General features: G+C 49.5%; 2 protein-coding genes across 6 annotated transcripts; both read right to left on the reverse strand.

Moving 5' to 3' along the window:
* Nucleotides 1-443: 443 nt before the first annotated feature.
* Nucleotides 444-9,221, reverse strand: SH2D5 (SH2 domain containing 5). Of its 5 annotated transcripts, none has more exons than XM_030507925.1 (14): nucleotides 9,034-9,221; nucleotides 7,898-8,133; nucleotides 7,690-7,778; nucleotides 7,136-7,512; nucleotides 6,641-6,753; nucleotides 5,610-5,846; nucleotides 5,354-5,434; nucleotides 5,162-5,236; nucleotides 4,734-4,877; nucleotides 4,443-4,643; nucleotides 2,414-2,570; nucleotides 2,215-2,317; nucleotides 1,974-2,133; nucleotides 444-773 (listed from the first exon to the last, which is right to left on the reverse strand). In XM_030507925.1, the coding sequence occupies exons 6-14, from the start codon at nucleotides 5,691-5,693 to the stop codon at nucleotides 573-575; spliced, it is 1,206 nt and encodes a 401-aa protein (XP_030363785.1). In that variant the 5' UTR covers nucleotides 5,694-5,846; nucleotides 6,641-6,753; nucleotides 7,136-7,512; nucleotides 7,690-7,778; nucleotides 7,898-8,133; nucleotides 9,034-9,221; the 3' UTR covers nucleotides 444-572. The 5 variants fall into 5 exon arrangements, with proteins under 5 accessions (XP_030363785.1, XP_030363781.1, XP_030363784.1 ...); XM_030507921.1 differs by having other exon boundaries at nucleotides 2,215-2,340; nucleotides 9,034-9,196; XM_030507924.1 differs by lacking the exon at nucleotides 6,641-6,753 and having other exon boundaries at nucleotides 2,215-2,340; nucleotides 5,610-5,718; nucleotides 9,034-9,196.
* Nucleotides 9,222-9,257: 36 nt separating this feature from the next.
* Nucleotides 9,258-24,220, reverse strand: HP1BP3 (heterochromatin protein 1 binding protein 3). Its single transcript, XM_032920329.1, is given in 13 exon segments — nucleotides 9,258-10,381; nucleotides 10,383-10,494; nucleotides 11,239-11,376; nucleotides 12,295-12,406; nucleotides 14,764-14,923; nucleotides 15,618-15,708; nucleotides 16,474-16,628; nucleotides 18,210-18,290; nucleotides 18,830-18,973; nucleotides 20,017-20,176; nucleotides 20,537-20,687; nucleotides 22,081-22,183; nucleotides 22,611-24,220. Coding segments are annotated over 13 exon segments (1,677 nt in total). The 5' UTR covers nucleotides 22,707-24,220; the 3' UTR covers nucleotides 9,258-10,207.
* Between the last annotated feature and the right edge of the window lie 1,344 nt (nucleotides 24,221-25,564).

The raw sequence follows: 25,564 nt of genomic DNA on the forward strand, positions 1-25,564 counted from the left end.
ACAAGGGCCTGAGCGTGCAAGAGCACGGGAGTGCAAGTGCGCAAGTGCCTAGGAGTGCAAGTGCACAAGTGTCTGAGTGCAGCTGTAGCAATGCATGAGTGTGCAAGAGCACGAGGGCCTGAGAGTGCAAGTGAACGAGAGTGCAAGTGCGTGAGAGTACAAAAGTGCACGGGAATGCAAGTGCACAAGTGTCTCCTGCTGTAGCAATGCGTGAGCGTGCAAGAGCACGAGGGACTGAGAGTGCAAGCGCCTGGTAGTGCAAGTGAGTGTGAGATTGCAAGTGCAAACACACGTGTGAGTGCGCGCAGGTGTGCATGGAAGCGTGAGTGCATGGCACGGTTCTGCCATGCAGGGCGCACGTACATGGGCCTGCAAGGGCGTGAGTGTGAGCTCACAAGGGTGCGTGTGAGCACACGAGCGTGCACTGCGGTGGGAAGAACAGACCAGTAGCACAACAGCCATTTATTGCCAGCGCACGCAGCCGCGGGAGGGGGCAGATAAGGCAGACGGCAGCGGTTTAAAGCTCAATGGGGATGTCGGGGGGCCGGTGCCCGAGGGGGGCATGCCCGGGCCTAACCCCGCTCATGCTGCGCCCCGACGGGGCCGGCGGGGGCCCAGGCAGCGTCCCCCCAGGCGCTGGCCCCGCCGCCGGGGTCCCGCTCCTTGTAGCCGGGGTTGCGGCGGCCGGGGGCCAGGCGGCAGAAGCAGCCGCCCGGTGCGGCGGAGTAGTGAGCCAGGAGCGCGGCCACGCTGGGGAACTCGGTGTTGGAGTGCTGCCGGGGGGGAGACGGGAGAGGTGAGACCCCCGCGGTGCCCGTGTGCTGCGCACCCCACAACTGAATGTACCCGTGCACCAAATAGCAGCGTACCCATGCGCCAAATGCACCATGCACCCGCAAACCCAAAGGCACCCACGCACCAATGCATGGGTGTACATGGGGATCAAATACACCCATGCATTCACTGCACCCACATGCAATAGTGATACTGGTGTACCTGTGCACTGTGCTGCACCCTGTGCACTGATGTACCCACAAATCAAAGGCACCCATGACAAGCACACCCAGGAATGAAACACACACCAATGTGTCTGTGTACCACGTACCCATGCACGGGTGCGCTTGTGCACCCATGAATCAATAGTATTTACACACCAAAGCATGGAAGCACCCAAGCACCCACACCCGTTGGTGCCCATGCGCCATTCACTGATGCACCCATAGATTGGTGCCCCCACACACTGCTGCCCTCACATATCAGTGCATCCATGCACCAATACCCCTGTGCACCCATGCACAGATGCACCCAAGCAGCGATGTGACCATGAAGCAACTGCTCCCCTGCACCAAATGCACATGTGCACCAACGCATCCATGCACAGACGCACCAAACGCACGTACCTGGTGTGTCAAATGCACGTTCACATTGGGGCGTCCATGCACCAGTGCACCATTACACCAGTGCACAGATGCATCAAATCCACTTACACCGTGAATTAAACACATGAATGCACAGTGCATCCATGCACCAAATGCACTGATGCATCAAATGCACTTACACAGTGACTCAATCACACAAATGCCCTGGTGCATCCATGCACCAAATGCATCAATGCACAGATGCATCAGATGCACTGACACAATTACTTAAACCCACAAATGCACCAGTACATCCAAGCACAGATTAACCAATGCACAGATGCACCACCTACACTTACACAGTGAATCAAACACACAAATGCACCAATGAGTCCATGCACCGAATGCATCAATGCACAGATGCATCTAATGCACTTACAGCCCTGGCACCCATGCACCAATGCACTAGTGCACCCACACAGTGATGTGCTCACACCCCACTGCATCCACGCACAGATGCATCAAATGCACTCACTGGGTGCAACTGTCGCACCCCTGCAACTACAACACAAGCATCCCAAGCACCCCCATGCGCTGCCCGCGCACCACCCTCACCTCCACGCAGAACCTGCCCTGGTGTGTCCTGATGAGGCCATAGGTGACAACGCCGCAGGGCGCCTGCACCCACAGGCACCAGCGCTTGGCCAGCCCGGGCTCGGGGCGCAGCAGGAAGGCGCCGGGCACGTCGCGCCGCAGCAGCGCGATCCCGCTGTCCCTGCGGATGAGGCAGCGGGTGGGTGCGAAGGGGAGGGATTGGGGAGGGATGGAGATGAGCGGGGGGGTCCCACGCACCCACCTGGCAATGCCGGCGAAGGCCCACACGCTCTCCGCGAGGATGCTCTCATTTTCAGGGAGGAAGGCCAAGCTCCTCGCCCCTTTGCTCTCCCATCCCGCTGATGCTGCAGGAGCCCGTTAATCCCCTCTTCACCCCAAAACACCCCATGAAATTAGGGCTGTGCGTCCCCCCAGTGCCTCAGTTTCCCCCTGGCACTCACCAGCGTCGCGGGGCGGCTGGTGGAGCTGGCTCTCGGCCCCACAGTCCCGGTAAGCCCCCGAGCGCAGCACTTTGCTGCGGATGGCTTTCTTGCGCACCAGCACCGGGGAGCAATAGGGGTTCCCGGGGCGCCAGGCTCTGCTCTCCACCTGCCGGTCCTGAGGGTGAAGGGGCTGTCATTGGGGCTGAAGGGGGGGTCTCGCGGTGTGAAATGTCACACAAAACACCATGGAGAAAAACGCTGTGCAGAAAATGCTGCACCAAAAACGGCGCACCAGAAATGACACCCCAAAAATGACACCCCAAAAAATGCTACACCAGAAATGTCACCTCAGAAAGGCCACCCTGAAAATGACACCCCAAAAATGACACTTAAAAATGACACCCCAAAAATGACACTCCAGAAGTTACACCCTAAAAATGACACCCCAGAAATTACACCTAAAAATGACAACCCAAAAATAACACCTCAGAAATGATACTCTGAAAATGCTACACCAGAAATGACACCCCAAAAATTACACCTAAAAATGACACCCAGAAAATGACAACCCACAAGTGACACCTCAGAAATAACACCCTGAAAATGCTACACCAGAAATGTTACCCCAAAAATGCCACACCAGAAATGACACCCCAAAAATGACACTCTGAAAATGATACCCCAGAAATGACACCCCAAAAGTGACACCCAAATAAATGCTACACCAGAAATGACACCCCAAAAATTACACCTAAAAATGACACCCAGAAAATGACAACCCACAAGTGACACCTCAGAAATAACACCCTGAAAATGCTACACCAGAAATGTTACCCCAAAAATGCCACTCCAAAAATGCTACACCAGAAATGACACCCCAAAAATGACACTCTGAAAATGATACCCCAGAAATGACACCCCAAAAGTGACACCCAAATAAATGCTACACCAGAAATTACACCAAAAAAATGCTACATCACAATTGTCACCCCAAAAATGCCACCCCAAAAGTGACACCCCAAAAATGCTGTGCAAGACCTCATGATAAAAAAGCTCTATGCAAAAAATGCCGTGCTAAACACCACGCAACAACACTGCGCACAAACCCACCCTGCGAAACGTGCTGTGTGAGAAAACGCCATGCAAAATGCCCTGCAAACAGACACTGCACAAAAAACGCTGCGCAAAACCTGCCCTGCAAATCACCGAGTGAAAAATGCCCTGCAACAAAACACGCTGCAAAGAACACCCTGCAAAAACCGCTGCAATAAATCACCGTGCAAAAATGCTTTGCAAAAATCACCACGCCGAAAAAGCCATGCAAACTGGCATGCAAAGAGATGCCGTGCAACAGATGCCATGTAGGAAACGTTACACCAAAGAATGCCATGAAAAACACCCTGCAAAAATGCTGTGCAAAAACCACCCTGGAGAACAGTGTGTGAAAAACTGCCATGCAAATATGCCTGATCCAAAAGGCTGTGAGAAAAGGCCATCCAAGACAAAAGCATGCAAAATGCTTTGCAAAACGCTGCCCTGCAAAACGCCGTTTAAAATGGGCTGTGCAAAACACAATGCGCGAATGGGCTGGGCAGGGTGGGCTTGCCAAATGTGCTGTGTAAAAACGTGCCGTGCAAGGAAAGGTTGTGCAAAATGCTGTGTGTATCTCACTGTGCAAAGAGCTCCTGATCAGGGAGGACGTGTGAGGAAAGGCCGTGTGAGGCGCCATGCAAAACAGGCTGTGCACTAATGCACCGTGCAAACTGCTGTGCAAGGAAAGGCCGTGCAGGAACTGGCAGCAAAATGCAGTGTGAAAAATGCCCTGCAGAAAGTGCCGTGCACACATTGCTGTGAAAGAAACTGCATAAAGAAAAGGCCGTGCAAGAAAAGCCATGGAAGGACCAGGCAAAAACCTGCTAAAGCCACACCATGCGAACGCCATGCAAGGAAAGGCCGTGCAGACACCCCATGTGTGACCACACCGTGCGCACAAACATTGTGCAAACCCCCATGGAGCAGCACCCAGCACCCATGAGGCTGCACCTACCCCTGCACCCATGGAGCCGAGCGCAGGCAGGCGTCGGAAGGACACGAGGGCATTGACGTTGCGCGACACCTCGTCGGGGTTGAGCGGCTCCCGCAGCACCCCCGGCCCCGTGGGCTCCCCCTCGGGCGCCTGCTCCTCGGGGTGCGCCAGGAGGTAGCAGAGCTGGAAGCAGCGGCAGAGCAGGAGGTGCAGGGTCTGGACCTGCAGAGGCAAAAGGAGCTGGGTATTAACCCAATAGAAGCAAATATCAACTATAATAGGAGTTTATTTTGGGGGTGTTGGGCCACACACCTCGCCTGGGAGCCCCACAAAGAGGTGGCAGAAGAGGGGGCTGCCAGGGCTGCGGGGATTTCGGGCCACGAAGGCGAACTGGCGGTCGGCGCGTCGCCACGTGCTGTACAGGATCCGGCGCAGGGCGTGCGCCATCAGCAGCGTCTGCAGGGACAAGCACAGGGTGAGGGGGTGTCACTAGGACCGACCAAGCACCCCCCCGGGCATCCCAGGGTGCAAGTGGTGCCGGGGACACCACTGTGGCACTGCAGGTTGCAACACTATTTGTGAATGCAAAGCAGGTTCCCAAGTGAAAAGTGATGCTCAGAGAGGTGCAACCCCTCTGCAAAGCACCTTTCCAGCATCACTGAGCTCCCCCAGCCCCCAAGAGTCCCCCCAGCACCCACGACCCCCCCCCAGCACCTGTAACACCCTCTCAGCATCCCTACCTCACCATCGGCACTATAGACTTTGACCCCCTGCAAGCTGAACCTCAGCACCACCAACCTCCTCCTGGGGCAGTCCTGGCCAGGAGAGATGCAGCATTGGGAGAGATCTGGGCTGTGACACCCCAGGGCCCCCCCCCAGTATTGGGGGTCCCCCTGTTTCCCGGTGAGGGGGAGCAGTGGTGGATTCCTGACCTTCAGTGCCCGCAGCTGCTCCTCCAGCCGCCCCGCTCGCTGCTGCAGGTCCAAGTCCTCCACCACAAAGGAACCCACGTACTGGGGGGGACCAAAACCAACCCATGTCAGCAAACAACCCCCCCCATGCTGCTGCAATCACTTCACCCCAGGGCAATCAGCCCACCCTGAGATGGTGGTTTGGGGGTCACGGGGATGGACCCACTCCCAAACCTCATCTTGGGGAGTCCCATCCCCTCTGCTGTGGGTACCTCACCTCTGCTGACTTGGTGATGCCCCGGGCTCGCTGCTGGGGGGCTGCAGGATCCAGCCCCCTCCCATTGGCCGCCTTCTTCTTCATGGCAGTGGAGTTTGGGGGGCGAAGGCTGGATCAGGATGGAGCTAAGCAGCTCTGCTGCTCCATCTGAATTGCCCGGAGCACGCCAGGGTGGTGCAGAGCTCAGATCTGGCCCCTGGGCACGGTCCCTGCGAGGAGGGAGGGGACAGACCCAACCTGCCCCCAGTGTACCCCTGTTTTCAGCCTGATGAGACTCAGGGAGATGCTGCAGTCCCCATATCGTGACCCCCAAACCTCAGTGCAGATGAGCCCAAGTCCTGGCCCTGCCATAAGGGTCCCTTCGTACCAGCCCCAATAAAACGGTCCCCAAATCCTGGCCCCAACCCCAACACAAGGGTCCCTGCACCCCAAACCCAATGCTGGGGTCCCCATGTCCTCGTCCCAAGCATCATGTGGGGGTGCCCACATCCCAGCCCCCATGCAAGGGCCCCCTGTGACCCCAAGTGCCATGTAAGTTTCCACACAGCCTGACCCTAACCCCAACATGAAGGTCCCCTTGTCCCCCCACTGAATCAAGGATCCCAGCATCCTGACCCTAAGCACAATGGAAGGGTCCCATGTCCTGCCCCTGAGCACTGCGTGAAGGTGCCACATCCCAGCCCTGTGCAAGATGCAGATGGTCCCCATGTCCTGACCCTGAGCATGACGTGAGGGTCCCCAAATCCCAGTCCCAAAGGTGACACATATGGTCCCCACATCCCGATCCCAAATGAAACCCATGTGGTCCCATGTCCCGAGCATGCAGTCCAGACCCCGAGCAAGGTGCATGCGGTCCCACAGCCCAAACTCCAGTGAGATTTTGGGGTCTCTCCCATGTTCCCCTCTCTCCATCCCACCCCCCGCTGGCCACACAGCACCAAGACCCCATGGCTGTCCTTCAGAGATGATCCCCAAAACACCAGCGATGGGGCAGCAGGTTTGGGGGGGGCTTTTTCAGCCAAGACACCCACCCAAGGGTGCACCCGGCCCCTCTCCAGCCACCCAAACGGGTTTTGCCCTCCGCAGCCCTTGGGTAGGCTGAGACCAGGCACAACTCGTGTCACTGAGACCACAGTGCAGGCACCTGGGTGCAAACACAGGAGAAAGACCGGGGGATCCGGCTGCCCAAAAGCATCCTAATGGGGTGGGGGGGGCCCTATGGTACCCCCATCCTCTTTGCAAGCTCAGGTTTGCCCCTCTCCTTCGGGCACAATTTGGGGGGTCTCTCCCCCCTCCCCCCAGCCAATCCGCAGGCAGGCAGCCCCCAAGCCCCGCCCCCTTTTTCCCACGCTTCATTTCTCAATGAGCCCCCAGCCCACCCTGGAGGACCCCAGGGGAGGGACGTGGTCCCCAAGGGGAGGGATGCTGACCCCCAGATTTAGTAGTGATGGTGATGGGGGGTGACACCCAGACCCCGAGCATCCCCAGAACCCCCCATCCTCTGTGCCCCCCCCCCCCCGGCTCACGGGCTCTCTCGGATGGCTCCGAAGAAACGCAGTCAGAAAAACCCCCTTCGCTCCGGCTCTCGGCCTCCGCCGGTTGTTTCCCTTCTTCCCGGTGGCTCCTCGGCAGCTCCCGTCGCGGTGCGGGGATGCTCGACCCGTTGGCGTCAGGCCCTCGCCGCCAGCCAGGCCCCGGCGATCCCGAGCCCGCGGCGGGCACGGGGCAGGCAGCGAACTCCCATTTCCTGCCTCCGATCTGCCCACGATGAATCACTGCAATTTACCTCCCCGGCTCTCTCCGTCTCTTGGAAGCAGCAGCAGCAGCAGCAGCGCTCGGGCTCTTTGGAAGACGCGGCTGCATCGGATTCTTTTCCCCCTCTCCTGTTTTCTCTCCTCTCCTCCTGCGTGCCCAGCGGAGAAGTGATTTCTAACCCCGCCACGCACACACGTGGTCGCTGCTCGCCACCCCCTGCCCTGATGCTCAGACCCTTTTCACCCCAGTTTCTCAATTCCCTGGGGAGTTTTGCTCACCCCTGTCTGCTTATGCTGGGAATGACATAAAGAGGGATGGCTCTGACCTCACTGCAAACGCAGAGCCTCAGGTGCCCAAAATCCTCCAGCCGGCTGAAGGAAAAGCTGTCCCCAGCCTCAGGGATGCGCTTGGCTCCTGGAAAGGGAAAGCAACAGTTTGGGGAGGAGATGGGGTCTAACCCCTCAGGGTGCACCTGAAAATCCCCATCTCGGTCCCCGAGGATGCAAGAAGAGTCCAAAGAGCAGCGTTCCAACCTTGGGCCACCGCCAGCATCAGCTGCTTGGAGATGCTCTGAGATGCCCCAGCAGAACCCGTGGAGAAACAGCGGAAAAATGGAACAAGGAGGACAGATGGGGCTGAGGAACAACATATCGGAGCCCAGGCTGGCCAGGAAGCAGAGATGGAGGAGAGCTCCACCGGCAACGTTGCCACGGGATGATGATTTTCCTGTTCAATCCCACTTGCTGCTCTCAGGAGACAAGGATTGGTCCTTCAGATTAAACACAACCAGACTCACAGTCCTTGTTTTGGCTCCGTGCACAGAAACCACTTAATTAGCAATTAAAACCTCAACCAAAGAGTTTGGTGGTGACCAAGGGAGCCAATGGCTGTTTTCAGCACAATGCTCTAATTCGAGGTGCCCTTCAGCAAAATGAAGCCACTCTCATGGGTGAAACATTGGCGTTATCCAGACCAGTGTTTTAACCATGGGGTGCTGGGTGTGGGAATGTTGGGAAGAGGGAAGTCACAAACTGCCCCACAGCTGGGACAGGGCTCAATGTGTCTGTAAATACCTCTCCCTGAGTGAAGCAGTTTCTCCAACGTGGCTCCCTGAAGCCTCAAACCCCTCTGTTTTGGTACAAGTAGCCCTTAGAAAAAGCCATTAGCTAATGCTTCTAATTGCTCTGCATCCCTGTGGCTCACTCTTTGATCAGGGCTTTCACCCTCTCAGTTTCCATCACTGTGATTTTTGTTAACCCCCCATCTGCACCCTCGCTATGGGGCTGGCAACAATTGAGGCCATTTCTGACAGGGTTTTCTAAACCCCTCTGTTGTTCAAGGAACCACACTGGGACAGCGACTGAAAAGAATAAACTCAATAAGGCTGTTTTCTCCCTTTCTCTGCATTTAATTTCTAGAGGTACTGCCACTCCTCTCAGCATGGAACATGCAAAGCTCTTTCCCAAAGCACAATGAATGAAAACTCTCAGGTCGCAATGGAACCGCTGGTGCCCAAGGACAAGGTAGAGAGTGCTCTGAATACAGCTGCTGCTCTGTTGAGCAGGGGATGACTTCGGCTGGTCTTTTTTTGTCCCCACTGGCCACTGATGGGGGGCAGAGGGAGAAGAGAAGCAGCAAGAGGTTCAAACAGAGCTTTCTACTTGCTCACCTTTGCCTCCAGAGAAACCAGGGAAGAGAAAGGTCACAAGTCGGTTGAGCTACAGCGCTTGGAAGGAGCTCAGGCTAAACCAGCCCCACTCTTTCATGCTGGTAAAGTGCCTTTACCAAAGATTTGCCTCTGCAGCAATCCATGCTGATGGTAATTCCCTCCTCTCTGCAGTTCCAGGAGGAGGAAGCTGTGGCGAGGAAGAGAAAGGACACACAAAACAAGCCTGGAATCTAGTTTCATTTTATTTTAGCAAACCGCATGTTCTTCACTTATCAACATCTCTACATTAGCAATTGTATAGCTCTCCAACTGTTCTTTAAAAAAGGGTAAACAAGAGGTGACCAAACTCAGGCTCTTCATCTCTTAAAAACATTGGAAAGTTGGATTTCAAGAAGACTTTTATATGTTTTGGTTTTAAGGTAACAGATGTGGCGTGGAAACACTAATTCAAATCACCCGCCTAATCGAGAACTACCCCTTCTGGAGCCCCTCCGGCATCAGACGATCAGTGGATGCTGCAGTAGGTGATTACTGAAGATCTGACTCACCATCAAACAAACCTTGCTGGTCTGAAGGAGCCAAACGTGCCACCTCCTCAGCCTGCCCCTCTACCAGCCGAGCAGAAAGCAGCACCTCCAGGACTCAGTGCAAGTGCTGTATATACACTGCTTCTTCACAGAAGCGATAAGGACCTCGTCATGCAGGGGATCTAGGGAGGACTCTTTTGCCTTTGTACCTTCTCCTTAAGAATCACATTCCCCCAATCATCCTGTTCCTGCTGGCTAAAGATATAAAGATCTTCTTTGAAGAATGTTTAAATGCCAATCCCCCCCCCCAGCCCCCAACCCAAGAGGAACACCAGAAAATGTACAGGTTATATACGCCCTAGAAGAAGTCCTACCATTATTGCCGAAACTACAGATGACTTGTTCCAGGGGAGGGGCAGGCACGAGGCCCAGCATTGAGCTCTAACAACTCCTCGGGTTGCTTTGATTTAATTTGCAGCTTTTTTCCCCCCCCCCATCATTCAAGAAAACAAACAATAAAAAAAAAACCAAACAAAAACCCCCTTAAAAGAAGTGTTGAAGCATCGGAACTAAAATACAAATGCATGTTTGACTTAGAAAACAAGATTGTGGATTTGACCATGGCATTCCCTGACACTGCAAAGGTTTTACTTTTTTGCCCGGAGAGATTTCCTCATGGTGGACTTGCCCTTGGCAGAGGGTTTCACCTCCTTCCTCCCGCTGGCTGCTGGTTTCTTAGAAGAGCTGCCACCAGAGGGTTTCTTGATGGCTGGGGCTGCTGGTTTGGCTTTCTTAGCAGGGGTTTTAACCTTGGGGGGGGGGCTTTGCTTTGCCCCGGCTGGCGGCGGGGGTTTTCCTTGGTTTGGGTTTGGACTCTCTTCGCTTCATCGGAGGGGCCCTGCTCCGTGATTTTGGGGGTGGCCTCTTCTGCATCCTGTCAGAGAGAGACAGCACAAGAGCTCAGTGGAGGCACAAATGGTACCCAGAGCAGAGCTGCTGTCATCAATTTGCATCTTGGCATCCTCCTCCTTTACCATGGATGTTGCTTTATGCAGTGGTACATTTCATTAGCTAAAGCCCAAAGAGCAACAACTCCTGGCAGATCTTGCCACGCTCAGCACTTCTCAATGCCCACAGTGCTCTGCCAGAGAGGTTTCCACCTCCTTCGTTAGGCATGTGAACATACAAATAATGACAATGAATCAAAGTCAATTGTCAGAACAGTTCAGAGACCTGAGCACTTTCCTCTCCAAATGGAATTGTATTACCTAACCAACAACACTTATGTTAAATCCACATCCTGAGGAAGGCAGGCTTCATATCTGGCTACAGGACTGCAAATACTACTGCAGGGAAAACTTTTCCTAAGGAAGCACTTAATAAATACAGAAAGTCCCCTGTGAAATGTCACACTTCCGTAAAGCACAAAAAGTGACTTTAGGAGACTGAAGGCAATACAAAGAATAAATACAGACTCTACTCTCATCTGGAGGAAAAAAGAGGTAAGCTTCAAATTATGGAACAGGGGAGATCAGTATCTCTGGAGCAAAGCATTATCAGAAACTTCTTCCAACACCTCTGAGCAACAGCCCCCGTGGATAAACAACCACACCAAGAGACAAACCAAGAGTCACTTGTATCACCTGAACAAGCCCGTTTCTCTCTCATGCTGCCATACCTCTTCTTTGGTGGTGACTCTTCCTCCTCAGACTCTTCCTCTTCAGATTCTTCTTCCTCCTCAGATTCCTCCTCTTCTTCCTCATCAGATTCCTCAGAGTCCTCATCCTGCTGCTTCTCTGGGTAGAGCACATCTGGGCTACAAGAGGGTTCTTGTCAGAGTGTGACTTGCTATTAAGGATACGACTCCAGCAAGCCTTGGTTAACCCTGGCAGAGACTTTTTCTAATGACTATGCTGCCACTTAGCTCTTTGTGGGACACTAAGTCACCATCCCTGGGCTCCACGTGGCCCAGCACAATATACACTCCCAGCAGAAGAAAGGCTGTTTTAGTCTCACAATAGCTAATCTAGGTCATCTTCCCTCCTCCCATCTCTCCTCCAGATTGGCATTAAGAAACAGCTGGGTCCTACTCATTGTGAGCATCCTTGCATTAACACCACCACACTCCCTGCTCACATGAACTTGTTTTAGCACAGCAACACTTAAATAGCCTCCATCCTGCAAAAAAAGCACCACGACAGAGGATCTGAGAAGACTGAGCCTTTACTGCCCTTAAAAGCTTCCCTTGCTTCCTTGCTAGCTTTATGTTCACTCAAAGTCAGGCACCCAAGTAATGGCATTATCTAGAGTTTGGGTGACATGTAGGGACAGGACAAGGGGGAATGCCTTTAACCTGCCAGAGGGGAGATTGAGATGAGCTCTTAGGCAGAAGTTCTTCCCTGTGAGGGTGCTGAGGCGCTGGCACAGGGTGCCCAGAGAAGCTGTGGCTGCCCCATCCCTGGCAGTGTTCAAGGCCAGGTTGGACACAGGGGCTTGGAGCAACCTGCTCTAGTGGAAGGTGTCCCTGCCCGTGGCAGGGAGCTGGAACTGGATGAGCTTTAAGGTCCCTTCCCAGACAAACCACTCTGTAATTCCGTGAATGTTGCAGTTCATCGGTTATTAAACCCTCCACAAACTTCCCTGTAAATAGGTCAGCCCATGAACTTCTGCACTGCTACCTGGCTAACCTCTGCAACGCTTGTCTTGAACATTGTTTAACAGCCAAGCTCTTTACCTAGGATAATAAGGGAAGCAAAGCTGAAAGGTTCCACTGAAGCCCTTTCCAGAAATTTGCTCCATCCAGCCATTTTTCTCACATTTCTGCAGGGTTCTCTTCAGTAGATGCACTGTGAATATAAAAATCAAATAAAAAAAATCAGAGGAAGGTTGTTACTATCTTTATCCACTTGTCTGACCTTGCTGCTCCCTGCAGAGGCCTCTGAAATCAGAGGTGGAGAGTCAGGATGAAGTCTCCTTTGCTAGGACACCTGCAGAGCACTTAGCAAGCGTGGCTTTAAATTCTCCAAAGGACGAAGTCAAGAACAGTGCATGGTTTTGATGTCCCCATCAAAGGATGCTCCTTCATAAATGCATTCAGTAGTGGCATGGAACTACTGCTGTCCAAATTTAACCCAAATCTCAACTTTCTACAGCCTGTTCTCCAAAGTGTTTTTTAAAGCAAGTCTTTACCCTGGTTTTACCCTCCTTATGTCCTAAATGTCATGTGTGGTGCGTCTTTCCCCACTCTGTGTTTTTGTTTTGCTTTTTAAAGGGCAAATATCTGGTCTAGAAATATGACAAATGCACTTTCTATTCCAGTCTTCAGTTCCATGTGCACTGTGTAAGAATTGTAACCAAAACTATGCAAGTACAGAGGATCTTTGGCAAAGGGCTGAAGTTGTTTAGTCAGTTCAAAACCATTTGCAGCTTGAATTAGAGGGACCATTTTCATATTTATCTCCCTCCAAACCCAGGGAAGAGCAAGGCTGCCCTCAAGCACCTTCCAAAGAAGTTCACTTGAGAAATGGAAAAATACAAAGAAACACAGTGGCTGAACTGTCACCTGAATCTGTGGGTACGATTAATGCAAAGGTATTTGCTCCAACTGCTTATTCCACACTCCTGAAACAGGCTTTTGTCAAGCACTGACATTTCACAGCAAGAGAATCCTTTGGGATAAGGCCACACTTTCACCAGGCTGCTTCTGCTGAAATACTGTACTTTGAATGGCACTGGAAGAGCCTGCTCAGCTAATGGAGTTGATCCTATGCATTAAGTCACTACTGTTGCAACATTTGGATCCTCGTAGTTCAAGAACTCTTTAAAAATCCACACTTTTATAGAACAGGAGCAACACATAAAACCTAAGGCTGGTTTTCTGGTTTTACTCTTTGTACCAAAGATAAATAGCAGCACATGAGGGATTTGACTCCAGTCAAGTCCAGTTCTGAGGTACAAAAGGTGGAGGAGTGCAGAGCACTGGCTCTGCAGTGTGCACCCGCCTGCTTTTACATCTCACCAGATCTTCCTCCGGTTGCTCTTAAAACAGAGCAGAGATCATCAAAATTCCTTTTATGTAACAGAAAGGGAAAGAAAACAACAGATTGCAAGCTGAAATTTCTTTATGTGACTTGCAAGACTGACAAGCACTCGAGCCTGGCTGAGCACAGGCCTCTGAGGACCAGGGAGATTTCCAATGCCGCTGGAAATAAATCATGCTTAGTATGCCTGGAAACTCTTCTCTCTGCCCCAAGATTAAGAAGTCACACTTGACATCAGTCTCTAATTGGCAGAAGGCCTCAGGCAGCTTCTTTAGCCCACGCTGCTGTGAGGGAACCTGCGCTCTCTAAGTGCCAGTAAGCCCTGTGTCAAACAGCCGTGCTGCTGCTGTGCTTCAGCTCCAGGTGAAGTGTGGGATCGGCAGCCTCCCTCCAGCCCATGTCCTAAGGAATGACACCAGCACCATAACACCACAGCAACGAACTCATCTACCTCTAGGTTTGACTCTAGTGGAGACTGCTGTGAGCTCATCCTGCTTCAAATGACCTTCAGCACTGGTTAAACTACTGCAGTGGGGCTCAGGCCAAATAATGCACATAAACCATTAGAACATCTGCTTTAAAGTGGCTGTTAGTATTGCTTCTGCTAAGGCAAAAGCCAAAACAGACATTAGAGTCATTCCTGAGAACAAAGACATGCCAAATCTCTTTCCAAATACAACAGGATTAGTTTCTCTCCTCACTTGCTTGACCTTTTAAAAATCAGAGCCAAAGAAGGACCTCAAGCAAATCAGTAAGAGGGGTGCCTGTGAATGTTTTAAAAGTTAGACTTTGCAACTTCTCTAACTAAAAAGCAACTGGGAACTGCATTTATGCCAAGCTGTTGCCTTTCAAAATAGACAGACAGATGAAATCAACTTGGCGATTTAAGAACAATAAAAGTACTTGAATACTATTCCCCCTTCCTGGGAATGTGCTACAGACAAGAAAAACATGCATTATGTCTCAAACTAGCCTTTGTCAGGCTTGAAAGGAGCTAATGGGAATTAAAACCACTGAGCATCTCTGCAGCACAAAGAGCTGAGCAGCTGTCAGCTCCCCAGCAAGCTCAATGGAATATTTTAAAGGTGCTGCACAGACACATCTGCAGCTGCAGCACTCTTTCAGCATGCAGAAGAGAAGCATCACACAGGTTGGTACTTTACCCTGGAGGTTGGAGTTGGTCCCTGGGTGGTTTTCCAGGATATACTTCTTGAGGGCTGTGGTGGAGCAGGTCTTCGGTTCGTTCATGGCCGCAATAGCAGACAGGATGGCGTCTTCCATCAGAGTCCCACCCAGCAGGGGCTTCTCCCCTGATTTCTTCAGCTATTTTCCAAGGAGGAAGAGAAAAGCATCAAGACAAAATTCTCCCAAACCAGGTCAGGACAAGCTCCTCTGCACCAGGTGGGTCGGCGCTCCTGCATCAGCACAGATATGTTTTACATTAAACACCGCACGGGGAATGCTGCTCTCCCAGCTTTAACTGGGAGGACAGGCCTAGTCAAGTGGCCTGGAGGGCTTTTTATCAGTAACATATTGTCCCAGTCCCCAGATACACTGCAAGGATGTGGCAATTATCACTCAGGGCCTATCACTTAAGGGCCTATCACTCAGGGAAGGAAATAAATCAGCTCTTCCTCCATCCCCCAGACCAAATGTACCCAAAAGACTTCTGTAGAACAAGAACAAGCCGTTGCAGGCATCTGGGGTACCTACTGCACCCGCAGTTAGTGATGGAAAGCTTACCCCACCATCTCCCCTACTGTGCTAGTGAGTCAGAGCTGAAGCAGCGTGAGGAGCATGCTAAGCAAGGAAGGCAGGGGGGGGCTGCTCCAGAAATGTAGACCCAGAGGAGAATAAGAGTCCTACTGCTTCATAGTTGGACAATTCCTGAACATGACAGGCTGCTAAAGAAAGGTGTACCCAATGAAACTAGGTTGGGAGGGAGAGGGGGTGTTAACTTATACCCAAGGCTTGCGGTCAGTACAGTCAACAAAACAAGATGAACTCTGGCTCTGACCTGGAATGTCCCAGACGCTCCCTTCCCTGTGATCTGCTCTAACTGCCCCTTCTCTACAGCTCTCTGCAGGGCATTCTTCAACAGCTGGGGCCTGAAATACAGGAGGATAAAGCTTTACTGACACACACACACTGACAGCTTCAAAAACAAACAGAGAAACAAGGCTTTATACAGAGTGTGAGCAGAGCAGTACTTACGAGTGGTATCTGCCTACCTACAGGCATTTTAAATGGAGACCTGTCAGCAGCTGCTGATTACATGAGGAAAAACAATGTACGTTAGTGGAAACTGAACTGCAACATTTCCTCGGTGTCACTGTGCATCCAGAAACAGACAAGCTCCGCTTGGAAGGATTTAATCATTTTGAAAAGCATATTTGGACTCGGTGGGCAATGAGTCAGCTCACAGACAACAAGGGACTGAGTACAGGCCCCTGCCAGAGGTGGCACACGGGGCTTTCCTGGATTTGCTTCCTCCCCCGGCTTTGACCCACTTCATATGGGCAAACTTAAAGGTTACTGTGAGCACATGCCAGCTAAAGCATCCAGAACCAAGAGGGACAAGATCCCAAGGAGAGACTCCACATCCACGCAGCTAAAGGTCGCTGGTTTTGATTAAGGGTGGAGGTGCACACTCAACGCTGATGTTGGCGTCAGGAACAAAGATTGGGTGTGGAGGGATGCAGGAAAAGGCACAGCTTTTCCTCAAGTTTTCCTGCAGGCTTTGCAAGGCAGAGCACCACCTGCCTGCTGCAACACTGAACTGGATCAACTGGGAAGCAAGGCAAAGCCAGAGGAAGGCTGTGTTTCACTGCTCCTCTGCAGCTCTGCTTACAACAGTGTACTCCTGCACCTACCTTATATCTACTTTGAGTTTGGGGTAATACTGAGACACATATTTCTTGATGAGGCTGTAAGAAGCTTCCTTCGGCTCACAAAGGCGGGTGAAAGCCAGTGGCAGGATATCTTCCAGCTTGACTTGTTGCTCTGCAGCCGAAGTGGAAGTGCTTTTCTGAAATACACACACTTTACTCATCAGTGGGGCCTAAAACTCTGGGGTTTCTGAACCAGCAATGCACAGGGGAGAACTGCTCCTAACCCTGGCCACAGATCTGCAAAATCAAGTTGTGTAAGGCAATTCTTGAACAATTTAAAAAGTTGAGCAGCTTAAGTAAAATCAAGCAAATTCGGCTGGAATTTTCATAGGAGTCTCAGGAAAGTTTTGCAAATAGAAATTACTGAGTATTTAACAACATCTGTATTTTTACATTAGTTTCCTTCCTCTTTCTACACACACTTTCCTCTGCTGCTCTTCTGACACAGGTGAAAATGGTATACACTGACATGAAACTTAAACCCCATCAAAGGCTTTTTACACAAGTCTAATCTTCCCAAAAACGAACAGCTTAAACAGGAGTGGTTTTTCAGATGACAGAATGAAATCCTGATTGAAGCCAACTTTCCCTTCCGAATTTTCCTCCATCCCTTTGTTACTGTGAGGAGGGCATGAGCAGGAAAAAATAAAGTCTGTTGTTTATACAGAAAAGACAGTGGGGAAATGTGCTGAAGTTTAATGGCTTTGATGCTGAACAGCAGCTTTGCAAACAGTCGAAGGGGTGAGGGTGCTGCTCACCAGACAGCTGCTAGCTGCATTCACCACCAACAAAAGCAAGCTGTTTGTTTTGCTGCAACACAGAGAAAGTAACTAGGAACAAAGACACTGATACGCTGCAGACAAGAAAAGTGATGTGTTAGCAGTTATCAGGTGTCTTGCTCAAACTTCTTGTGGAGCCAGTGAGCTCTATTTAAAAAGTCACACTGCAATTAGTTTTCTCCTGTTCCCTAGTACCAAGTGTGTCACTATTTCCCTCAGCTTTAGGGCTGTTGGTCTCCCCAGAAGATATATTACAATACTCTCTGGGTTCACCCATCTAAGCTGCAAGGGGATCAAGAAAGTGTTTTGTAACCACAGTGTTAGAAACGTATTTCATACACCCAGTGCAGCAGAGAGTGGAGAACAGTGGAGCTGGACTAATTGTGAGGACTATGCTTAAAACCCTCTCCCTCCCATCACATAGTACTACCTCAGAACACTGTACACCCAACATTAGCAGCTTTCTTTCAGAAGCCTTAGGACATTGTCTTCTTCCTCCCTCTGCACTCACAGCTCATGGAAAAATGTTCACCTGACAGTCCTGAAGACTGAAGTTTTCCATTTATCCATGCAACAGATAGAACAGAAACAGCAGTAGCATAAAGCTCTCTTACAATACCTGAGAGGCATCTCTCTCTACCAGGTAAAGACAGAAGAGGAGCTTCCTGGTTATTCAGTTTTCTGCCTCTGAACCAAAGCCTAGGGGTTTAATGTAAACATTTTAAAACTAAGATTTTGATTATTCTATTTGGTTTAACTTCTCAAACTAACTTTCTGCTTCTGATTTTATGGAACAGGTTTTTTAATTACTGTACTTGGGGAGGAAAAGTACAGCAAGGAGGAGAATACTGTCTGGGTTGGGGTTAGGCTGCCTTTGGTATGATACATGTGTTTCAGTGCAAGATCTTTCAGGGTATTGTTTCAATTGATCCATCTTACCTTTCTGTCTCTGGCTTTTGGAACAGATTTTCCTGCACTAGCCACCACCACAAAGCTCCCAGAAGCTCCTTTTCCTTTCACCTAGTTCAAAAGAAAGTCCATTTTAGTCTTTAGCAAAGTAACTCAGAATAACAACAGCCCGAAAGAGACTTACTGACATCATTACACAGATTTTGATTGCACTGTCACCCTGGTGATGGGCTGTTATGGCAGAGGCCTGTTTGAACCCACTGAAACTTCAGTAAGATCAGAAACTACAGCCAGACATTAATAACATACTCTGCTGTCCTGACCATGAGATCCTAACAGACATCACAAGCATGAATTACAGTGTTAAATGTGCTGCTGCAGAAGTGACAGTGCTGGACTCAGTCTGAAGACACAGGCTGCTGCAATGCTGTATGACACAACACCAGAGATGGTCATACATTGCACAAAAGACAATCGGGCAAAGTGTCTGACTGACAGAACAACAGTGAAATCCTGTCAGTGTCTAATAAAGGGGAGACAGAGGTTGATTAACCTCCATGAGGAGGAAAAGACCTGCTAACAGAGTTTAAGAACCCCCTATGTAATTCAGTAACACCACCTCCAGCGCTGCTCCACAAAGCAACTCTTACCTGCCTAATGATTCCTCTCTCCAACTCCCTTTTCAAGGCTTGCTTTAGCAGATAGCCTCTCCTCTCCAGCTCCAGGGAAGGGTACTTGTGGATGATGTATTTGCGTATTGCAACGACGGATGCACCACTCTTTTGAAAGCATGCCTGAAATGGAAGCAGAACGTTAGCAGAAACCACTTGCACTGGAAAGATCTTGCTGTGGGATTGGAGAACAGCAATTGAACTGACGCATACAGGCCAGCACATCAACACAGGATGCCAGGCTGGCCTTTTCCTCCACAATGCCTCAAGAGGATAAAACATAACAAAATACTTAAGCTAAAGAGCAGACAACACAACAGCAGCACAGCAAGCGCATGTCAATCACTCCTGTGTTCTGCAGCACTTACACGTAATGGCTTAAACACTAAATGGTACTACAAAATACAGTCACCTTTTGGCAAACCCCTGCTGCACAACTGGCAAGTTGTTGCACTAACGTCAGAGTTATTAAGTCAGAACAAGTCACCAATTCTGTGCTTTTAAGAAGATGGAGGCTTGACATTAGTAAACTAGCAAAAAGCCTAAGCTGAAGATCACATTTTGAAGATAGAGCAGCTGAAAAGGCCATACTGCAGCTAAGGCAGGTAGAACCCAGGCCAGCTGTGAAGGCAACTTGTGTGAACCAAGCCTCAAGGGGAGAGCAGCAGCACAACTACAACAGCACAGGGCTCTTCTTACAAGCAGGAGGGATACAGTAAACCCAGCCCAACACCACTCTGGAATGCTACTTTACAGTTTCTCCATCTGCCTTGAATTAGAATAAGTTAATGCTGAAAAAAGCACGTATCAAATAGATGGCTTAATCAAGGTAAATCAAGTTAAATGTGGCTAGAAGGCACACCAAATTAAATGATGACAGCAATCAAGCAGATTATGTCATCCTCCCTGTTTCTAATAATGTAATGCGGGAGGAAACAAATTCTAAACAAAGAAATAAGCTACAGGGCCTCTCATCATCATCATCATGGACTCACATTTCAGCTCCACGGGCTTCCAGGCAGAAGCACACGTGTCTCACACAGTGTTTCCTGCTGACAGCCAGCACTATCATCTGTACCAGCAGCAAGCTGAAATGTGAATTTTAGGCACACAAATTATTCTGCTTTGCGACAGATGAACAAAAGAAACATTTGTCTCCTGCTTACCCTGATAGCCTCAGTTAAAATAGCATCCATTTTGGGACGTGAGGTGGCAGCCATCTGAGTCTGCTTCTGTGCTCTAGCTAGCTGGCTAGCAGAAAGAGTAGCCCAGGCAGGAATGGTCTTCTTCACCTTCTTCTCCTTCTCCTTAGACTGATCCTTCTCACTTTGGAAGGATAAAAATCAGTAGTAAGACAAGAGACACTGTAAAACAAGCCAACAGCAGCACAACAGCAACAACTCCAGAACATTTGACACTGAAAATAATTTAAAGAAGATTTTGATGTTTCTACTAGAAAAAAGAGACCCTGTCTGGATATTGTCTCACACATGTTCTAGAAACAGCAGCCACACTCGACTGAGTGTGTGACAGACACACCTTCTTCCTGAGAAATAGAAGCACCTTTTTAAGGGACACATCCTATCTTCCCCATCTCTCCTGCCATCTTTTCCATCTCTAGAACGTGACTTTGTTCAGAATCCTACCCAATTCCCTAAATTCAGTACTAAGCTGAAGGAGCCTTACTCCTTTTTGGTTTCTTCTGAGGGCTTGGTTTCCCCCTTCCCTTCAGTCTCAGGTTCCTTTGGCTGTTCTGGTTCACTGGATGCAGCAGGCAGGGTTTCATTCTCTTGTTCTTCTCCAACAGAGGCAGATTCCTCAGAGGTGACTTCTGCATCTAAAGAGACATGAAAACGCATCAAGTTACTGCCTAAAACAAGCCTTTATTCTTCAGGAAGGCGGGGGGGGAGAGGATAAAAGGCTTAAGAACACACCCCCAAAATTATTTCCCTCCAGACAACTTCTTTTCTCCAATTTAAACAGATAATTTGAATGTAACTTAAGAAGTGAACAAAACTACTGAGAGGAGCGTCAATAAGGTGCCATCAGATGCCAGAATAATGTCAAACAACATCATGTGGCTTTTCACGGTGCACTAATTCCCCCAGTCACTCCAAAGTTACTGTTGCAATCATCCCTCATCAGAGAGGCCCGGGTGGGGAAGGGAGGAGGAAATGGCTTTCCCCCAGGCTGAGGTTTATGCATTTTTAACTCATAAATGTGCAAACCATGCATCTCTATGAGAAATGTAGACAGATACATACAAGCAGCTCTGTTTATGACCAACTTGTTTTCAAACACTGCTGTTCCTGCACCATGCACTGTGGCACCTGAAGGATTTTTAACTGTTCAATTTTTCCAGGCTTGGCAAAGCTTTAGATTGCACATGCCCTGGCAGAAGCACTTGCCTATCAGCAGGATCAAATCCAATCAGAAGTCACCTTCCCAAGCAAACAAACTGGTATATTTAGCTGAGAACAGGACTGGGCTGCCTACTAGATAAGGTGCATTTAAACTGCCATTATCCACTTTTTGGATAATTTAAACTGCCATTGTCCACCATCACTGCTCCACACAGGTTCTCTGTCTCTGAGAAGGAGCTTAATACTCCCACCATGTTCCTGTGCACAGTTTTCCAATGGAGGCATCATGCATTTAAAATCCACAGTGTATAAAGATAGTTTGGTATATAACTTATTTATTTGTGACAGCAAAGAGGACAAAGTCAGTGAAACTGCGTGTGATACTGAAATGACACATTCTGAGAAACTGAGGTGAAGCTGCTAAGACCAGACACGTTAATATCAGACTAGATTTTATGACACGTTGTGGTAAAATTGTCTTGTTTAGGACAAAACCCCTAAATACTTTGTTCTTCCATTCATCAACTCCCCCTTTCCATCTCAAGCCACCTTCCTGACACTACTGAGACTTCACAATTTCTTCCTTTACTCTAAAGAATGTACAAGCTTAAAAGGGACTTTATTTAGCTGTGTTTTCATGTCTGGAGCGTCAGGACTTTCCTACAGGGCATTAAGGACAAAACGAATGGGTTCAGACTGAAAAGTGTGGCTGCAATACACAACTTCCCAATAATCCAGGAGAAGCCTGCGGAAAGGAGCTCACCATTGGGAATATTTTACTCTTGGCAGTAGGGTTTTCAAGAGTTTCAGAGCACAAGTTTATGTTTGGATATACATTAACAATCCACTGTAGAACTATCACTGTACCTGCTTTGACCTCTTCGCCTTCAGCAGGTTTGCTTTTGGGAGGGGTTTCCCTGGGAGAAGAATTCACGGAGCGGCGGATGGGCATTGTGTCGTCTTCAACCTTCTATGGAAAGCATAAGAAAATCAGTACAGATACTGGAAAGAATCAGAAAGGTTTAGAAATGGGATTAAAGTAAATTAAAGCAGCATATGTGGAAATATTCTGGTTACATTTGGATTTTTCAGCATTTTAAAAGACAGTAACCCTCCAACCAGCTTCTTCGAAGCGTATTCAGAGAGGAGTTTCCCATTTTACAGTTACAAAAAGAAATAATTTCTTTTCAATTCCAAATTAAAGGAGATTTGAGGATTTTGCTAAACACAACATCTCAGGGAAAGCAGGGAAGGGGAAGCAGAGTGCTTACAAGGGTTAGTAGACTCCCAATTGAGTTGCCTACGAGCAGGGGAGAAAGAGCACCGAGTAACCTTCAGCAGGACTGGAAGTCAAGGACTGATCCAAGGGCAAGCTTGGAGAACGGGCCAGCCCCTACCTCACTTAACTTGTCCGTGTGGATGAGCTGAGCTCCCGTTAAGAGTGGAAGCGCCTTATGATGCACGGGTTCAGCTTCAGACAGATCAGTCGCCATTTAAATTAATTTCTAGCCCCAAGTGCAGGTAACACTGTGGAGCCCCAGGTTTTAACCCCAAGGACCTTTTCCTAATGGCTTTCACAGTGCAGTGAGGAGTCAACCTGAAGTACAGAAAAGATGTGGTGTGAAAATTAACAAAACAAAACCATCTACGTCCATGTATCTAACAAAGTAAAGATTAAAAAGAAAAGAAGGGTAAATGACTTACAGCTTATGACTAACACAACTGACAATCAACACTCGCATTCAACAAAGAGGCTAAAACATGTATGCAGACTTGAGAGCTATGGATGTAGCAGAAATGGTAAAGGTGTAAAGCCAGACTTGCAGCCTGCTCCATAAAAACAGATCTGAAAGAATAAAAAGGCTCTTTAAATGAACAGAAAGCATTAACGAAAAACAGACATTGCACTGGGTCTGAAGTGAGGCATGGAGGGAACTAGTCATTGACTGCGGGTAAAAACAGGAGCTGACTCCGTGATCCAGCTTCTATCAGCCTAAGGAATTAAACCATTACGTCTGTTAGGCAGAAAATACACACACTGGGGACCCAAACCACGCACCTCCCAAACTAAACCCAGGCAGTTTAGAGAAATGGAGGAGTCCTTGAAGAAAACAACCATCAAACCAGCAGTCTCAGACCTTCTACAGAAAAACTTAAGCTTTACGAAACCTTTCTCTAAACACACGCACTGTCATGGGTATGGAATGGGTTAAGCTTAGTCCAACCCTCATCGAGGCTCACCCCTTACTACCATTATACTTCTACAGCCTTTCTTACCTGTTGCCCATGGGCCTGCATCAGCCTCTCCTAAGGAGGGGTTCTCAGCACCCCCTTTAAAACTTCAGAAGCAAAGCCTCACCTCCGGCAAACCAGGGCTGGACCTGTTCTCCCCTGTTCCATCCAAAGATCAAGCCCCATGCTGCCCTCCCCTTCCTTACAGAGAAATCAGATGCTCCCGATTTCTACCTATTCTGGATGTTTTCTTCTGCTCACATGAGAAGGAAGGCGCTTACCATAAATTTTCACTTTTAATAGGTACTTCCCTAGTGGGTCTTCCTCTTAAATGAGACCCGACATCACTCCTGGCACTGTTTTTGAGATGATTTTCACCAGTTTCAGCACTTCACACTGCATTCTCCCCTGCAGGCATGGATGCTCTGTACCACATCAATACCATCTCAATTACTCTATATTCCTGCCCCAAAACACAGTCCTCTTACTACTCAGCAGTGGGGGCTTCCAATCCATCAGAGGGATTCTCTTTACCCCAGTTACTTTCTCAGGCAAACCAAACCCCAGCTCATCTGTGCAGAGCACTTTTGTTAAACCTGCAAGCTGTGAGTAGCTTCCATTCAGAAACCAGCAGCAGTGAAAGAGGAGCCAAAGGTGAATGTGTGGCAAGATAACGATGGTTTACAAGGACTGGTGATTAACAGAATCCCAGACTGGTCTGGGTTGAAAGGGACCTTAATGCTCCTCCAGTTCCAAGCCCCTGCCACAGGCAGGGACACCTTCCACTAGAGCAGGTTGCTCCAAGCCCCTGTGTCCAACCTGGCCTTGAACACTGCCAGGGATGGGGCAGCCACAGCTTCTCTGGGCACCCTGTGCCAGCGCCTCAGCACCCTCACAGGGAAGAGCTTCTGCCTCAGAGCTCATCTCAATCTCCCCTCTGGCAGGTTAAAGCCATTCCCCTTGGCCTGGCCCTACAGGCCCTTGTCCAAAGCCCCTCTCCAGGTTTCCTGGAGCCCCTTAGGCACTGGAGCTGCTCTAAGGTCTCCCCTTCAGGAGCCTTCTCTTCTCCAGGCTGAACCAGCCCAGTTCTCTCAGCCTGGCTCCAGAGCAGAGCTGCCCCAGGTTACATCAATTGTACCTACAAGATCTCCTCCCCAAACTGATAAACTATAAACTAAATCCACTGCTGCTGCAGGAGGGTGCAGTGTCGCATCAGGTGCACGCACCTATGGCACAACAAAGAGACTTTCCTTTCAGTCTGATGGCAGGGCCAAACACATCACTAGGCAGCATTTCTACAGGAGATGCTCTAGAAGATATTTCCCTAGCTGGCCATCTTCAAACCACAGCGCTTGTGACAGCCAAAGGTACCTCAATCTGCTCCTGCAATGTCTACAACTTCTTCTGTGACACCGAACAGTCATTCTGAAAAACGACAGGGCACCAGTCCTTGTGCGTCAGCACCAGCAGAGGCAGATGAGTGTAACAGCAACAATGGTTTCTTCCAAGACGAAACAAAATCCCAAACATATTACATGCCAAACCCAAGCTAAATGGGATGAATGAAGTTTTCTCGTGGAATGTCAGGATGGGAAAAAAAAAAAAAAGAAAATGCTAATAGCCAATGAGAACATGCAAACTACAGCCCAGCCTTTTTGGGGCCTATTTTAAGGGCTCCTCCTCCCTCAAGTGCAGAAAGTGAGAGGAAAAAGGAGTTTTCACCAGCTCAGTCCCAAATGTTTTTCCCAGCAAGCACAGCCTGAAGCCCTTTAAAAAACACCAGCATTTTGAAGAGAGTCCTAAAATAACCAATTACAGATCCATCCTCAGGGAAATCAGTTGGGGGCTACACAGACGCTTTCCCTGGGAATACTAACACACACATATCCAAGCATGCACTGTGGCTGACCCGGGCCTGGGGTTTATTTGTTTTTAAACTGTGTGACCTGCATGTCACATCCATGAAAACACAGTGCTCCCAACTCTGACTTCAAATTCCCCACGTTCTAAAAAACATATCCTTTGTTTAGATCTCAGTATAAACCACTTGAGTGTTGCTGCTCTCAAGAGCAGAACATAACACAGCACCATTCCTAACGCATGCACAAAGCTATCACCC

The sequence above is a fragment of the Strigops habroptila genome, chromosome 16 (assembly GCF_004027225.2).
Source record: "Strigops habroptila isolate Jane chromosome 16, bStrHab1.2.pri, whole genome shotgun sequence".
NCBI classification, from domain to species: Eukaryota; Metazoa; Chordata; class Aves; order Psittaciformes; family Psittacidae; genus Strigops; species Strigops habroptila.

Coding starts and splice junctions, on each gene's coding strand:
- SH2D5 (XM_030507924.1), bottom strand. CDS start 5,693: ATGAAGAAGAAGGCGGCCAATGGGAGGGGGCTGGATCCTGCAGCCCCC. Junction 5,435..5,609: donor GCATCACCAAGTCAGCAGAG/GTGAGGTACCCA, acceptor GGTCCCCCCCAG/TACGTGGGTTCCTTTGTGGT. Junction 4,644..4,733: donor TTGTGGGGCTCCCAGGCGAG/GTGTGTGGCCCA, acceptor TTGCCTCTGCAG/GTCCAGACCCTGCACCTCCT.